Below are 16,026 nucleotides of genomic sequence, written 5' to 3'. Positions count from 1 at the left end.
ATCAGTTTTAGGGCCTCTTTTGTTTATTATATTTATGAATGACATCAATGATAATATTTCTGGAAGCATGAATTGTTTTGCTGACGATGTAAAAGTTATGGGGATTGTCGAAAATGAAGAACAAGTAAAACAGCTGCAAGAGGATTTAGATCATATTACTAAGTGGGCAGATAAATGGGGTATGGCAGTTAATGTAGGGAAATGTCAAGTGCTACACTTAGGTCATGGAAATAAGCGTATGAGATATCGTTTACAGGGTTCAGTCATAAATCAGGCAGAAAATGTTATGGATCTGGGTGTCTTTATAAATCAGGACTTCAAGTTTAGTCAACAGTGCAGTATTGCTAGTAACAAAGCCAACAAAATGCTTGGGTTCATCAATAGATCTATTTCAAACAAATCTAAGAAAGTTCTTCTGCCTTTATATAGGAGTTTAGTAAGACCTCATTTGGAGTATGCTGTTCAGTTTTGGTCGCCTTATCTGAAGAAAGATATTTTTGTATTGGAAAGGGTTCAAAGAAGGGTAACTAAATTAGTAAGGGGACTCTCAGATTTAGATTATGATACCAGACTTAATAGGCTTAACATGTATAGCCTGGAGCAAAGGAGAGTCAGAGGGGACATGATTCAGTTATTTAAATTTATCAAAATGAAAGATGTAAATGGATTAAATTTTTGCGGGGAAAGCAGGACAAGGGGTCATTGTTTTAAGCTATTTAAATCTCAGGCTAACTTGGAAATCAGGAAAAACTACTACTTTAGCAGGGTCGTGGGCACTTGGAATAGCTTACCGGAAGAGGTGGTAATGAGCAAGGGAGTGGATAGCTTTAAGAGGGCCATTGATCTTCATTGGGGACTAATTAATTGACTAGGACCAGCCTAGCTGGGCCCAGTGCCTGTTGCTGGTCGTCACATTTGTATTTGTATTTGTATTTGTAAATTGCATTTTTTTAAAAAACTTAATACCTCTTTTGGTTTTAACTTATTCTGTTGTAAAAATATGTTGAGATATTCTAAATATTAAGCAGTAAGTTACCACCCATAAGCCAGACCTGAGGCCCAGAATTACATGTAATATACCAACAGCCCAGTTAACCCATCCAGAGTGCAGTTTCGTTCCTTGTTCTGGACTCATCAGTTTGGAATAGGGAATCGGCTTCAATGAGATGACATTTGCCTCCAGCTCAGTTATTCCATATTCCGGACTGATGAGTCAATAACAAGGCCAAAACTAGTTTCTGGATGGAATAATTGGGTGGTCGGTATATTACACGTAATTCTGAATATAATTTTATAAGTTTGCGAATTGATACATAAAATGCCAAAATCTTTATAATGCAGTACCTCTGGTTCCAAGGTATACATTATAGCAGTCTACTTCAAATTTAAAGATTCTTAACTTTGAACTTTCAGTGTGAATGAGATTAAATACACATCCATTGCTACGCAAATCTTGAAACTATACGAACAGTAATCGTCTATTGAACTGATTTTCTGAATTTTAAAAACTTTCTTCCTTTTCTTTATATGGTGAAAGAAAAATATCATGGTGTCAGATAAGTTGTACACATATATAAGTCCATTTCTTAAATTTTTAATATATATGCACAGTTTGAGTGAGTACTTAATTTTTGAATCTAAAAAAAAATTATATTACATTCTTTTTAAAAATGAAAAGTGGAAAAAAACAAACTGATGTCACATATGCTTTACACATGCTTGAGTTTTAATGTGACTGAAAAGGCTTCTCTTATCAGCAAAGCCTCTGTTGCAAATTTGGCATTTAAAAGGTCATTCTCCACTGTGGCTTTTCATGTGTCTTTGCAGATGCTCTTTCCGACTATAACTCTTTGAACATACACTGCAACAGAAGGGGCGGTCTCCAGTATGGGTACGGGCATGTCTTCGTAAATTTCCAGCGTTTGGGGTAGAATAGTCACAATCAGGACATACATGAACAGTCAGGGCTAGGGGTGGAAACACAATTGATCCTACACAAAAAATAATGAAAAAATAAACACAAACATAGTAAATACATGATTATTTATACTACGATTGTTTAACATAATAAGTAAAATATTACACAGGCCTGCAAAAGTAAGTTTTTGAAAAATCCAGAGCAAACTTTTGATGATCTTTATGGTTTTTGTTGTGCTGATTTTGAAAATGACCATTTTTCTCAATCCCCTCATTTTTTTTTTTTTTTTGCAATTGATTTCTATTTTTGCTGAAATCCTTCATCAAAAATAATTCTTTCCAACAATTTTGCATACATTAACTTGAAGCCGTGTTTTTTCTCATTGAATTGTATAGAAAATCATCTATTCTTGTTGATGCACAATGATTCTTCACCAATCAGTTACTTTTTTCTGCTTTTAATGTATGAAAATCACTGATGGCAAGACTGCACAACCCACCTCTGGTCAAAGGAAAAAAGCAAAGTACCCTTGAGTCTAATTTTTTTTTTTTTTTTAAATCAAATTACGGTGCAGTTTTTAGAAGGAAATCATCAACATACTACTTTTCTATTAAGGTGTAACAGGCATAAAAGGGACTATTGACCAAGGGGAAAAAATAATGTGCATGAAAATTTGAAATAAATTTTAAACAGCAAGGAAAAAAAGAAAAGAAAAAAGTTTTTAACTATATACAATCCTTTTTTCCTTTAAAACTTTCTTTTGATGTTCTGTTATGTTGAATCTCAGTTCATCTCTCGTTAGCATGTAACATTAGTCGATGAGCATGTCCCGTCTCATCCTCCTAGATAATTGCACTCCATATATTTGATGCATTGGTGGAACTTTCAACCAGTGCTTCACTGACTCATCCTAAATTTTCCGGAAAAAAATCTGCATGCTGATAAAATAAAAGTAATTTCAGGACAGCATTTAGCAGCTCAAAGCTTGTACTGTGTCCAGCATGTTCAGAAGATTCCTTTCTAGTTATGATCCTTGTAATTGTGCAGAAACGTAATAAATACATTTTTGAAGGCAACCCTTTTCCTTTGTTGTCATGCTAGTCCATGATTCTATGTCCTTCATAAGCTTTTGGCTTTCTGACCAGCAAAGATTCCTTCTTTCAGCTCTACTTTGCGTAAAACTGGAGACGTTTTGCACAAATATAGCATAAAATTGCCATCTTTAGGCAGTCTTGATAAACTGTTTTATTGCACCTAATTTTATATACAGAGGCAATAACAATACTTTTTTTTTTTTTTTTTGGTAGTCAGACCATTAGGTTCAACCTCAGAGAAGGTCTGAAACAGATCATCTCCAGAAGATTATATTTGGTATTGGAGACAGGAACTTCTGATTTTTGCAGTTTTATCCACCAGAATAGCAAGAACAAAAGTAACAATCACTGAAATGGCTTTTTGGTTCCTTTGTTATCATAGAAATTCTGAATTGTAAAGCAATCTTTTTTCCTGTGAGCCATAATCATATAGCTTTGAGACATTGCACAGACTTTATGAGGAACCAATAATTCAACCTGGTAATGAGTTTCAGCCAAACTACGCAAAATAAAGGGGTCTTACAAAATTTGTAATGCTTTTCATGGAAATTTTAAGAGCACTATATTCACTGCATACGTAACTAAAGTCATCTGGAGAATTGTCACAACGTCTTGAACTCAAAGTCATGTTTCACAAATGGCACAGAGAAAAGTAAATGTTAAAGTTGCTTCTGTGATGAAGTTCCCATTGGTTACTCCTTACCACTAACTTACATTTGGGAGATTTTACCACTTTAGGAAAATAAGGAGAGGAGAAATTCACCACCAAAATTTTTTTTAGTGGTAAATGAACATGAAGTATAAGCAAAAATTAAATTTTTCAAGAAACGTGACCCCCCATGACAGAAACTTTTGACTATTTTTCTTAAAATGAGCACCAAAATATACATCCACTTCAGCTATTGCTTCTCGTGAATTTTTTTTTTCATTACAGGCATGTGTTATGATTTATGCAACAGAAGTCATCTGGAGTATTTTCTCAGCAACTTAAACTTGAAGACATGCTTCCCGCAGATAATAAATAATGTTGAAGTTGATTCTTTGATTGAAGTTCCCACTTGTTACTGAGCAGCATCCGGCAGGTTTTCCCACTGTAGAAGGGGAGAAATTCACCACCAATTTTTTTTTTATTGTAAATGTACATGAAATATAGGTAAAATTAATTTTTTAAAGAAAATAAAATAAGTGTACAAGTTATTATTTGCAAGGTTCAGTCATTAGTCAGGCAGACAAAGTTACTGATCTGGGGGTCCTAATAAGTCAGGATTTAAAGTTTAGCCAACAGTGCAGCATTGCTAGCAACAAAGCCAATAAGATGCTTGGGTTTATCAATAGATCTATTTCAAATAAATCTAAAGAAGTTCTTCTGCCCTTATATAGAAGTTTGGTAAGACCCCATTTGGAGTATGCTGTTCAGTTTTGGTCTCCTTATCTTAAGAAAGACATTAATGTATTGGAAAGGGTTCAAAGGCGGGCTACAAGGCTAATAAGTGGACTTTCCCACTTAGATTATGATTCCAGGCTTAGAAGGCTAAAAATGTACAGTCTTGAGCAAATAAGAGACCGAGGGGACATGATTCAGCTGTTTAAATTTATTAAAACGAAAGATGTTACGGGGCTAAAGTTTAGCACTGAAAACAGGACAAGGGGTCATTGTTTTAAGCCATTTAAATCTCAGGCTAACATGGATATTAGGAAAAATTATTATTTTAGCAGGGTAGTGGAACCTTGGAACAGCTTACCGGAAGAGGTGGTAATGAGCAAAGGAGTAGATAGTTTTAAGAGGGCCATTGATATTCACTGGGGATTGTAAATTGACTAGGATCAGTCTAGCTGGGCCCAGAGCCTGTTGCTGGTCGTCACTTTTGTATTTGTATTTGTATTTGAAAACGTCACATGACCAAAAATACTGATTATATTTCCAGAAATGAGCACCAAAAAAATACATATAGTTCAGCTATTGCTTATTGCATTTTTTTTCCACCGCAGGTTTTTCATAAAGCACTTTCTCTAAACAGAAATATTTTTACTGTCCTCATACAGCGCCGGGCAAACTAAAAAGGATCGGCAGACGCAAAGGTGCCACCAGGCATCGAGTTGGAAACCCCTGTTCTAGAGTACTCATTTTGTGAATTAACAAGAAAAATTTCTTCACTTAATAAGAAAGCAAAACAGAAAACCAAAATGATGTCACATATGCTTCACACATGCTTGAGTTATAATGTGATTGTGAAGGCTTCTCTTATCAGCAAAACCTTTGTTGCAATGATGGCACTTGAAAGGTCGTTCTCCACTGTGGCTTTTAATGTGTCTCTTGAGATTGCTATTCTGATTGAAACTCTTTGAACACAATTGGCAAGAAAATGGACGCTCTCCACTGTGGCTTTTCATGTGAACCTGCAGATGAGTTTTCTGATTGAAACGCTTCAAACATACATTGCAACCAAATGGTCGTTTTCCAGTGTGGGTCTGCATGTGTCTGCATAAATTAACTTGATGCGGTGTAGAATAGTCACAATCAGGACAAAGATGAACAGTCAGGGAAGGAAACATATGTGATCCTACAGGGGGGGGGGGGGGAAAGTTTATTTTAACAAAAGATAAACACGAATAACACTAAATTTAGATGATTATTTACACTATGATTGTTTAACACAAAGAACAAAATAAAAGTGAAATAAAATTTAATGTTAACAATAAAAAAATATCTTGAAAATAAAAAACAGAACCGGATATTGATCAAAAATGAAAGGAATTATCAAACAATGATTTTCCCCACTTTATTTATCAAATAATAATAATAATAATAATAAAGCTTTTACAAGATGCAGCTTAATAAAATTTTCAAACAATTAGAAACACTAGATGGCAAGTCACAAATCATAAGTGGAAAGGAAAAACGTGGAAAAGAAATAAATGGAAAACAATAGGCCTTAAATTGAATATTTTTTTCTACACATTCACTATTTCTTATTTTGTAATTTCATTGTGAAGGTTATTGAAACTATCCATTTCTTACCAAATTTAAAGATATATGCGCAAATATATGCTAGAGTGTTTATTTTGTAAATTAAAAAACTTTTTTCGCTTTTTTTTTCAATGGAAAGAGGGAGAAAGCAAAATGATGTCACATGTGCTGCACACATGCTTGAGCCTTTATGTGACAGTGAAGGTTTCTTTTGCCAGCAAGAATCTGGTGCAGTGATGGCACTTGAAAAGTGATTCTTTACAGTGGTTTTTCATGTGTCTTTGCAAATGAGTTTTCTGCATGAAACTCTTTGAACACAGACTGCAACGGAATGGGCAGTGTGGGTCCATATGTGTCTGCATAAAGCACCTTTGCATGGGGTGGAACAGTTACAATCAGAACAAAAATGAACAGTCAGGACAGGAAAATCTTTTGATCCTACAGGGAAAATATAAAATAAAAATAACATCAATATAATTAATTCATGATGATTATAATATGATTGTTTAACATAATGAACAAAATCAAAGTAAAATAAAATAATTATTTGCAATAAAAATATAAGTAAACAATAAAAAACAAAACTGGATAGTTATTATAAATGAAAATTTTAATCATACAATAATTTTTCCACTTTATTTGTCAAATAATAATGTAACTAATAATAATAAAGATTTCACAACTGGCTGCTTATTTAAATTTTCATACAACTGGAACTAATAGGTGGTAAATCACTAATCATAAGGAGAAAGGAAAAACACAAAAATAATAGGAAATAAATGGAAGACAATAAGTCTTAAATTGAATATAGTTTCTACACATATCATTCTTATTTTGCAATTTCTGTATGGAGGATATTGAACCTACAAATTTCTTACAAAATAAATTTTAAGATATATGCACAGTACTATGTTAGAGTACGTATTTTATGAATTTAGAATAATAATCTGTTCATTTTTTTTTAATGGAAAGAGGGAAAAACCAAAATGATGTCACATGAGCTTCACACATGCTTGAGTTTTAATGTGATGGCTAAGGTTTCTCTTGTCAGTAAAGCCTTTGTTGCAGTGATGGCACTTGAAAGGTCGTTCTCCACTATGGCTGATCATGTGGCCCTTCAGATGAGCTTTCTGTTTAAATCGCTTTGAACACACACTGCATATGAATGGCCGTTCCCCAGTGTGGCCTTTCATGTGGGTCCTTAGATGAGATTTCTGAGTGAAACTCTTTGAACACAGGCCGCAACTGAATGGGCGTTCCCCAGTGTGGCCTTTCATGTGGGTCTTTAGACTTTCTTTCCTTGTAAAACTCTTAAAACAGACACAGCAACTGAATGGGCGCTCTCCAGTGTGGGTCCCCATGTGTCTTGATGGATTAACTTTGTGTGGAGTAGAATAGTCACCATCCGGAAAAAGATGAACAGTCAGGGGAGGAAACACATTTGATCCTACATGGGAAAAATTTTATTTTTAACAAAGAAAAAAAATGGACATACATGATTATTTATTCCATGATTGTTTAACATAATACGCAAAACTTAAAAGCACAATAATGATTATTTACAATAAATAATAGAAATGATAATCAAAAGCAAGCATGACATAAAAACAAAGAAAACTATACACAAACAATGAATTTTTTTTCTTTATTTGAATAATAATAATGATAGTTTCACAAAAGGCAATTCATTAAAATTTTCATGCAATAAGAAACACTACAGGGCAAGTCACAAACCATAAAGAGAAAACGTAAACTTAAAAATAAAAGGAAATAAAATACAATAAAGCTTAAATTGAACATAGTTTAATACGCATTCATCATTTCTTATTTTGCAGTTTTATTGTGAGAGTGACTGGATTCATTCTTTTCTAATAAATTAAGAAGATACAGTGGCTCCTAAAAGCATTCGTACACGTTGAAAATTTTTAGTAAAACCAAAATAACTCAAAACTAAATTTGAATATGAAGTCCAATATTTTTTCACATCATTCTTATGTCATTCTAAATAAAACCCTGTACTTTCTTTAAAAATATTGACGGATCTTCTCTTTGAAATTGGTCAAAAACCGAAGAGACATATAAATAATACGCCACAAAAGTCATCGTACACTCAAAAATTTTTGAATAAATTCATGATTAAAATTCTCATATGTCGTTTTTTTTATAATTTTTGCATTGTGTTGACCCTTAAAAGTTCTTTGGCTTTAATTTTTTGTTTATTTATTCCTTAATATTGTGCTTATTATTTTAAAATGGCTGGTATTCGTAAAAAACCACAAACACCATTCGAAATTTGAATTTTTTCCTCATAGTAGCGGTAAATTGGTTTGAAATGTCTCTAAATTAGTTGATTTGTTCCATTCTTTAGTAAAGTGCTTGATAAAATGCTTTAAAGAAAAGAATCGGACTGAAAACAAGGTAAGAAAAGGTCAACCGCAAAGTTGACAAAGCGTAATCAGAGATTTAGATAAAAAAATTATGAAAAATACACATTTGAGTGCTGTAAAAGTTTCTGCAGAGTTAAATAAAAAATTTTACATTTAATTTTCCCCTAAAATTGTTCCCCAAGTTCTCTGATTAGCTAGATTAAATGAGACCTCTTCCCACAGAAATTTTCTTGGCCGTGCGAAAAACAGAAAGCTTACGCTTTTCGTCGCAAAATCAATGATGAATAAGCTCAAAACGTTTTGGAATTAAGTCTTACAGACAGATAAAAATGAATTTAACATTTTTAGTCATATTGTTTTATAATTGTAAGTAGAAGAAAAAATTAGGAACTTAATCTTAAAAACTCAGTTGGACCAGTTAATCAGGACGGTGAAGGTGTTCTTGTGTGAGGGTGCATATCAGCATCAGTACTTGGTAGTTTGGAATTTTTTGATGAAATATTGAATCATGCTGTTCAGAATGCTAGGTAAAAACCGCTTTCTCTGATATAATGGATAATCTCTTTTAATATGTAAACAGGGAATTTTTCAACCTGTTTTGTTTGGAGCAGGAGTGGTTATTTGAGAGGTCCAAAAGTTAGTCGTGAATGCGGATAATGTGATTGTGGAGGCCTCTCTTTTCAGTATAGCCTTTGTTGCAATGCTGGCATTTAAAAGGTCGCTCTCCACTGTGGCTCATCATGTGGTACTTCAGATGAGATTTCTGTTTAAATCGCTTTGAACACACACCACAATCGAAGGGACGCACCACATCGTGGATTTGCAGATGGGTCACTAAGTTTTCTTGATGTGGAGTGGAATAGTTACAGAAAGGACATACGTGAGCAGTCAGAGAAGGAAAATTAGGCATTCCTACATGAAAACAAAACAAAAAAAAAAGGGTTTAATAACAAACATAAAATTATAATTAATAACAAAATTTTGGATTTGATTTTTCTTATTTAAAGAAAGTAGTAATCGAAGAATTTCACAAATCAAACAAAAATAATTATAATCAACTGTTTCTGAATAAACTGAATTAACTATTATACAAATACAAATGTGACGACCAGCAACAGGCTCTGGGCCCAGCTAGGCTGGTCCTAGTAAATTAATTAGTCCCCAATGAAGATCAATGGCCCTCTTAAAGCTATCCACTCCCTTGCTCATTACCGCCTCTTCCGGTAAGCTATTCCAAGTGCCCACGACCCTGCTAAAGTAGTAGTTTTTCCTGATTTCCAAGTTAGCCTGAGATTTAAATAGCTTAAAACAATGACCCCTTGTCCTGCTTTCCCCGCAAAAATTTAATCCATTCACATCTTTCATTTTGATAAATTTAAATAACTGAATCATGTCCCCTCTGACTCTCCTTTGCTCCAGGCTGTACATGTTAAGCCTATTAAGTCTGGTATCATAATCTAAATCTGAGAGTCCCTTTACTAATTTAGTTACCCTTCTTTGAACCCTTTCCAATACAAAAATATCTTTCTTCAGATAAGGCGACCAAAACTGAACAGCATACTCCAAATGAGGTCTTACTAAACTCCTATATAAAGGCAGAAGAACTTTCTTAGATTTGTTTGAAATAGATCTATTGATGAACCCAAGCATTTTGTTGGCTTTGTTACTAGCAATACTGCACTGTTGACTAAACTTGAAGTCCTGATTTATAAAGACACCCAGATCCATAACATTTTCTGCCTGATTTATGACTGAACCCTGTAAACGATATCTCATATGCTTATTTCCATGACCTAAGTGTAGCACTTGACATTTCCCTACATTAACTGCCATACCCCATTTATCTGCCCACTTAGTAATATGATCTAAATCCTCTTGTAGCTGTTTTACTTGTTCTTCATTTTCGACAATCCCCATAACTTTTACATCGCCAGCAAAACAATTCATGCTTCCAGAAATATTTTCATTGATGTCATTCATAAATATAATAAACAAAAGAGGCCCTAAAACTGATCCCTGAGGAACCCCACTTAAAACATCACTCCAATTAGAATGATTTCCTCTCACAACTACTCTTTGCTTCCTACCAGTAAGCCAATTTCTAACCCAAAGTAAAGTTTTTCCTCCTATTCCAATGTCAGCTAACTTGCTGAGAAGAGCAACATGCGGTACCTTGTCAAAAGCTTTTTGAAAATCAATATAAACAACATCCACACATTTTTGTTATCTAAAGCTGAGGTAACCTTGTCGTAGAAATGTAATAAATTAGTAGTACAGGATTTACCTTTCCTGAAACCATACTGCAAACTAGTCAACAGACTATTAGTCTCTAAGAACATCATGATCTTAATTTTGATCAAAGTTTCGAAAATCTTACAAATCACCGAAGTCAAACTTACAGGTCTATAATTCCCAGCAATACCTTTAGACCCCTTCTTGAAGAGTGGCGTTATGTTAGCCAGCTTCCAGTCCTCTGGCACCGTCCCCGAGTTATAAGAGGCATTGAAAATATTCAAAATAACATCCACTAATTCCTCTGCACATTCAACTAGAATGTGGGTTGATAAGGAGCATATAACCAGAAGAACAGATTTTTTTAAATTGTGTTTCTCATTACTTTTTAACTTTTATTGACTGATCTGCTTTCCATAAGGGTTCACTGAAAAACCCATCTAATCTTTGAATAAAAAGAAAATCTAAGTTTACTTATTAAAAAAAAAAAAAAAAAAGGCATTTCCAAAGGATATAAATTTTTAAAAACAATCTTTGATTAAATAGTATATACTTACAAATATTAGATTAGTTAAAATTAATGTTTAGGTAACACATTTATGTAATAAAACAAACATTTCATCAAAAGTTTACTCTTAAAATGCATTTAATTACCATGCATTAACTTAAGGAGCCCTCCCACAAAGGGCGAAGGAGCATCCCTGCATTGGCAGCTGATTTTCATTTACTTGCAGTACTTGAGCCTACATAACAGCTCAATAGTCAAATAAAAAAAAAATAAAAAAAAAAGTTGCCTTTCACTTTAAACCACCTGTTTGCCGCGGTTTGAATATCAGCTTTGTTTGTCTCTTTTTAAAACATCAGGAAACATGAACAAAATGTCAGCAATAAACATATGTAACCTGATTAATAACAAACTGAACTTTAGTTCCTGAAATACCTCAGTATTTCTATCTATTCGAGATAAATTGAGTACTAATATATGGGGATAAAAATGTTGAAAAACAGCAATCCTCTAAACAGTTCTTCAAAACTCGCTGGGTGAAAGATACAGGCTTTTTGTGTTTGTTGCAGATACAACTGGGTGAAATAAAAGGATAAGTGAAAGTTTTACATTATATAATTCAACATCCTCATTTTTATTTAAAAACATTAAAATTCTCAAAGTATGCGAATTTCAGGACTTGTCAGTTAAAATAACTCAAAACTTCAAGAAAGCCCTGGCAAAATTTTACCCATTACATCCTTAAAATACTTAAGAATATAAAAGTATAATGATGATTACAGTTGAATGAAACATTTTAACCACACACAAATTCTCTAGAATGAACTACAAGGCAAAAAAAGAAAGAGGATGAAGTTGTTTTTTGTTAACTTTGCTTCTCTGTTGAATTTTCAAGCCTGTTTGTTTTTAAGCCTTAATTTTTTCTTGTGTGTGTGGAATAACCACTGCTGGTGTATTTTCTCTTCAGTAAACACTTAAATTCAAATGCAGAAAATAAATCAGTAAGAGGCACCAAAGCTTAACTCGATACGGACACCAAGGCCCACAAGAGAGCGCTGTTGTCTGACCGGGGAAAGAATTTGTTTACATTAGTTAACAAATTATTTCTGCTGTAAAAAGTGATATTTTTTCAATCTTTAAAGCAAAATTTCATTGATATTGCTAACTGATGTGTAGTATAGGGTGAGATGATGCCTGAACACCATACCAGTTCTGCTTTTTAGGAAAAATGAATTCTCTTTTCAGGTAAAGCTGGTCTTAACTCAGGATTCAATTATTCCTTACTTGCCTTTGCTACTGACAAAATATACAAACTCAGTTTTTGACGCAAATTATGTTATATTAAATAAGAATGAGTAAATTCTATTTGTATTTTTCAGGATTAGATTTAAAATTTTTGAGATATTGAGCAGTTTAATAACAATTATTTCATTAACAACATTAAAACAAGAGATAAAAAGTCCTGATAATTTTTATTCTGCAGTCAAAAGTCATAAAATGAATTAGTAAGTTGGTTAAATGTTATCGTGTAGCTCTGATAAATGGGGTCTTGACCTTGACAGTGCTTACTTCTTTTTGGGGAATTTAATGAAAAGGGGCACATTATTGCTGCAGGGGTTTGAGTTGGAATACTTTCTCAAAACTTTTACAAAAGCAGACCCACTCAGCTCGATGCCAATCACTCTTCCCTATTATCCCAACAGGGAATAATTACCATCAAGGTCAAGCTTCAATTTATCAGAGCTACATTATACATTGAAACCAAATCTCTACTTGTTATGTCATGAATGTAAATTTAAAGCTGAGTTTTTTTTTGTATTTGTTCAAGTTTTGATCTAATGTTTATGTTTTCACTTTTAGTTTAGTGTTTAAAGCATACTCCCAACACAACTTATTACAGTGTCCTACGTTGTTTTAAAGTATACATAAACTTAAAGAAAATAAACAACTCTATATCTTTTATATTCTAACATATTTTAATCAAAAAATACGATACATACATTAGTTATTTTTACATTAGATTGCCACATAATTCATAAAATCTAATCTGAGGTTATTTGTTTTTTATTATTAAAGTTATTAATGCTACTTATTTTCAAATATTTATGCCACGAGAAATTACATTTTTCTTTTTGTAGCAGTAAGAAATAATACTGTAATGCAACAACAGTCAAACTTACATATATCGAACTTCCACATATCGAAATTCTCTATACATCGAAACTACCCAATGAGAATTCTTGAGCATCAAAGAAGTTCTTTGCCAAATTTAGAAAAGATCCCACTTAAACTTGGTTTTTATAAAGAGAACCCCTATAGGTGTATTTTCTAAAATTCAGCATTTTGTCACATGACATTTTCATGGCTCCCTCTTTAATCCCATCCATAATAAATGCTGAATATTAATTAATCACACAGCTTTGAAACTTGTTTTGCGCATAACACATGTGAGGTACTTTTACCCATTAAATATGTGTGTATCTACTTTCTTGACCATCATGTAATGATAGATAATAAAAAATTACTATAGTCTATTCCAGGAGAAGTGATAGTGGAGATAAAAAAAAGTGATATTTACTAATACTGTTGTCTACTTGGTGCTAGGTAGGCTAAAAACAGTGCCTTTGAATGACTTTTTAAAGGCTGCATAAAATATTTTCATATTTTACTTCCTTTTAAAACCACGGGCGCCCACCTAGGGGAGGGGGGGCGTCAAATTGCAGACTGCATTATTGAAATTTTTAAGGGGTAAGGGTGTTTTCAGGTGTATTTTTCTTTTTTGGAAGGCTCTTAATTTAGGGGGGTCTTTGTGGCACTTTGGGGGGGGGGGGTTGTATTCCTGTTCTTGTGGAAGGGGTGGGCGCCTCTGTTAAATAAAAATAAAGAATCAATACTTAAAAAACTGCCATCTTCTGAAAGACGAAAAAGTGAGGTTCCTTTTTAAATAAATTTCAGCTAAATCAAAGATTTGGCTAAAGTGTAGTAGTAATCAAGTGTTTGAAAAGGGTGTTATATGCATTATGAAAGAGGTAAAGAGTGGGAAGGGGGACAGGTGGATCTCTTGTGATTTATGTCATATGTTCTGCCTGTATAAGGGGGAAAATGAGTCTGTTTTTGAAGAGGATTATATTTGCACTAAATGTGCTGAACTCTCAGACTTAAGACTTAAGATGCTAGTTTTGGAAGCCCAGTTAGCATTAGGGTGTAAGCCAGTTGTAGAGGGTATAAATGTTCCAGAGATTCAGGGGGAAGTTTCAAATGAGGAGTTAGATTGGGAAACTAAGGGTGTAATTTTGGGGGACTCTATGGTAAGGGAGGTGGGTAACACAGTTGGGAGAGTAAAGCGTAAGGTGGCTAGGTGTTGTTTACCAGGGGCTCGGGTAAAAGACGTTAATATGGTTGCTGAAAAGAAGGGAGTATTGAATAAGGAGGACATGGTTACTTTGTGGGTGGGAACAAATGATGTAGGCCACAGTAAAAATGAGGAGTTTTCTAGGGAATGGGAATCCCTGTTGGATAAAGCAACCAGCTTTTCGACGAATGTCCAAGTGGTTGGTTTGCTTCCCAGGTATGGAGTGCATAGGAGCTGGCTAAATCAACGTGCGAGGTGTATGAACTTGCTACTGAAGTCAATTTGCGAAAAGCGCAGTATCAGGTTCATTGATGTATGGAGTCACTGTAAACGGGATTGGATTGCTAGGGATGGCCTGCATCTGAGCTCTACAGGGGTCAAAATGGTTAGTGGATTGATTTTAAGGGCTTTGGAGTCAAAAAACTAAGTTGGAATGGGGGGCATGGTTCAAGCACCAGGTATCGAGAGAATGTAATGTTTTTGGGTATTGCTAGAAATGGAAATAAAGTGACAAACAAGAGTAGTAATGTTAACAATTGTAATTTAGGAAATTTCAGGGTGTTAAATAAAAGCAACTTAGGCATGCTTAAAGTTTTCTATACCAATGCTCGCAGTATTAGGAACAAGATGGATGAATTGAAAAGCATAGTTATGGATGAGAAGTTGGATGTTATCGGAATTACAGAGACATGGGCTACCGAATCTGATGCAGAGTTATTACATATTGCTGGGTATAATTTATTCAGACAGGATAGAGTAGGTAAAAGAGGTGGTGGGGTTTTATTTTATGTTAGAGACAATTTTATTTGCAATGAATTGGTCATAAATGATAAGCCTACTGATATTGATATGGTTTGGCTGGAGTTGATGAGCAGTAAGGGCATAAAGCTACGCTTTGGAAACATTTATAGGCCACCTAATTCAAACCAGGGACAAGATGAACAGATGTACCGTATTATTAGTGACATGTCTAGTAAGGGATCCGTTATCATAATGGGGGATTTCAATTTTCCGGGTATTGATTGGAATAATTTTTATCCTGGTAATGGCAAAGAAGAGGAATTTTTAAAAGTAATTGGTGACTGTTTCTTAGATCAAGTTGTAACTCAGGGAACTCGAGAGGAGGCCATTTTGGATCTAGTTTTTTGTGACATAGGTAGTTTTGTTCAGGGGTTGAGTGTAGGGGAGCATATTGGAGATAGTGATCATAACAGCATTAGGTTCCGGGTTAAATTTGAAGTGTGCAAAGATGATAATTTTAGGTTTGTGCCCAATTTCAGAAACACCGATTTTGTTGCACTTAGGCAGAGCTTGAAAGAGGTTTTTTCGTCAGGGTTGGAAAATAGCGACGTAGATCAGCAGTGGACGGAATTTAAGGATAAACTTGCTAAAACCGTTGGGGACTATGTTCCATTTAGGAGAAAAGGTGTTAGTACCAAAATTTGGCCCATGTGGTTCTCCAGGGAGACTAAAGAAGCTCTTAATTATAAGCAAGCCACTTTTCGTAAGTTTAAAGAAACTGGTCAGAGTGCGGAGAGGCTCCAGTATGGTAAGGCAAGGCGAAATTTTA

General features: G+C 34.1%; 1 protein-coding gene across 1 annotated transcript in view; it reads right to left on the bottom strand.

The window, feature by feature from the left end:
* Positions 1-16,026, bottom strand: part of LOC129219865 (oocyte zinc finger protein XlCOF6-like) — a 46,729-nt gene that overhangs the window by 6,402 nt on the left and 24,301 nt on the right. Inside the window, exon 6 of the mRNA XM_054854177.1 lies at positions 6,990-7,427. Within this exon, the coding sequence (XP_054710152.1) occupies positions 6,990-7,427 (438 nt within the window). The remainder of the gene's footprint in view (positions 1-6,989; positions 7,428-16,026) is intronic.

The sequence above is a fragment of the Uloborus diversus genome, chromosome 4, assembly GCF_026930045.1.
Source record: "Uloborus diversus isolate 005 chromosome 4, Udiv.v.3.1, whole genome shotgun sequence".
In the NCBI taxonomy this organism is placed as follows: domain Eukaryota; kingdom Metazoa; phylum Arthropoda; class Arachnida; order Araneae; family Uloboridae; genus Uloborus; species Uloborus diversus.
The sequence above is the reverse complement of the archived record's forward strand: the minus strand, read 5'-3'. Positions and strand labels throughout refer to the sequence as shown.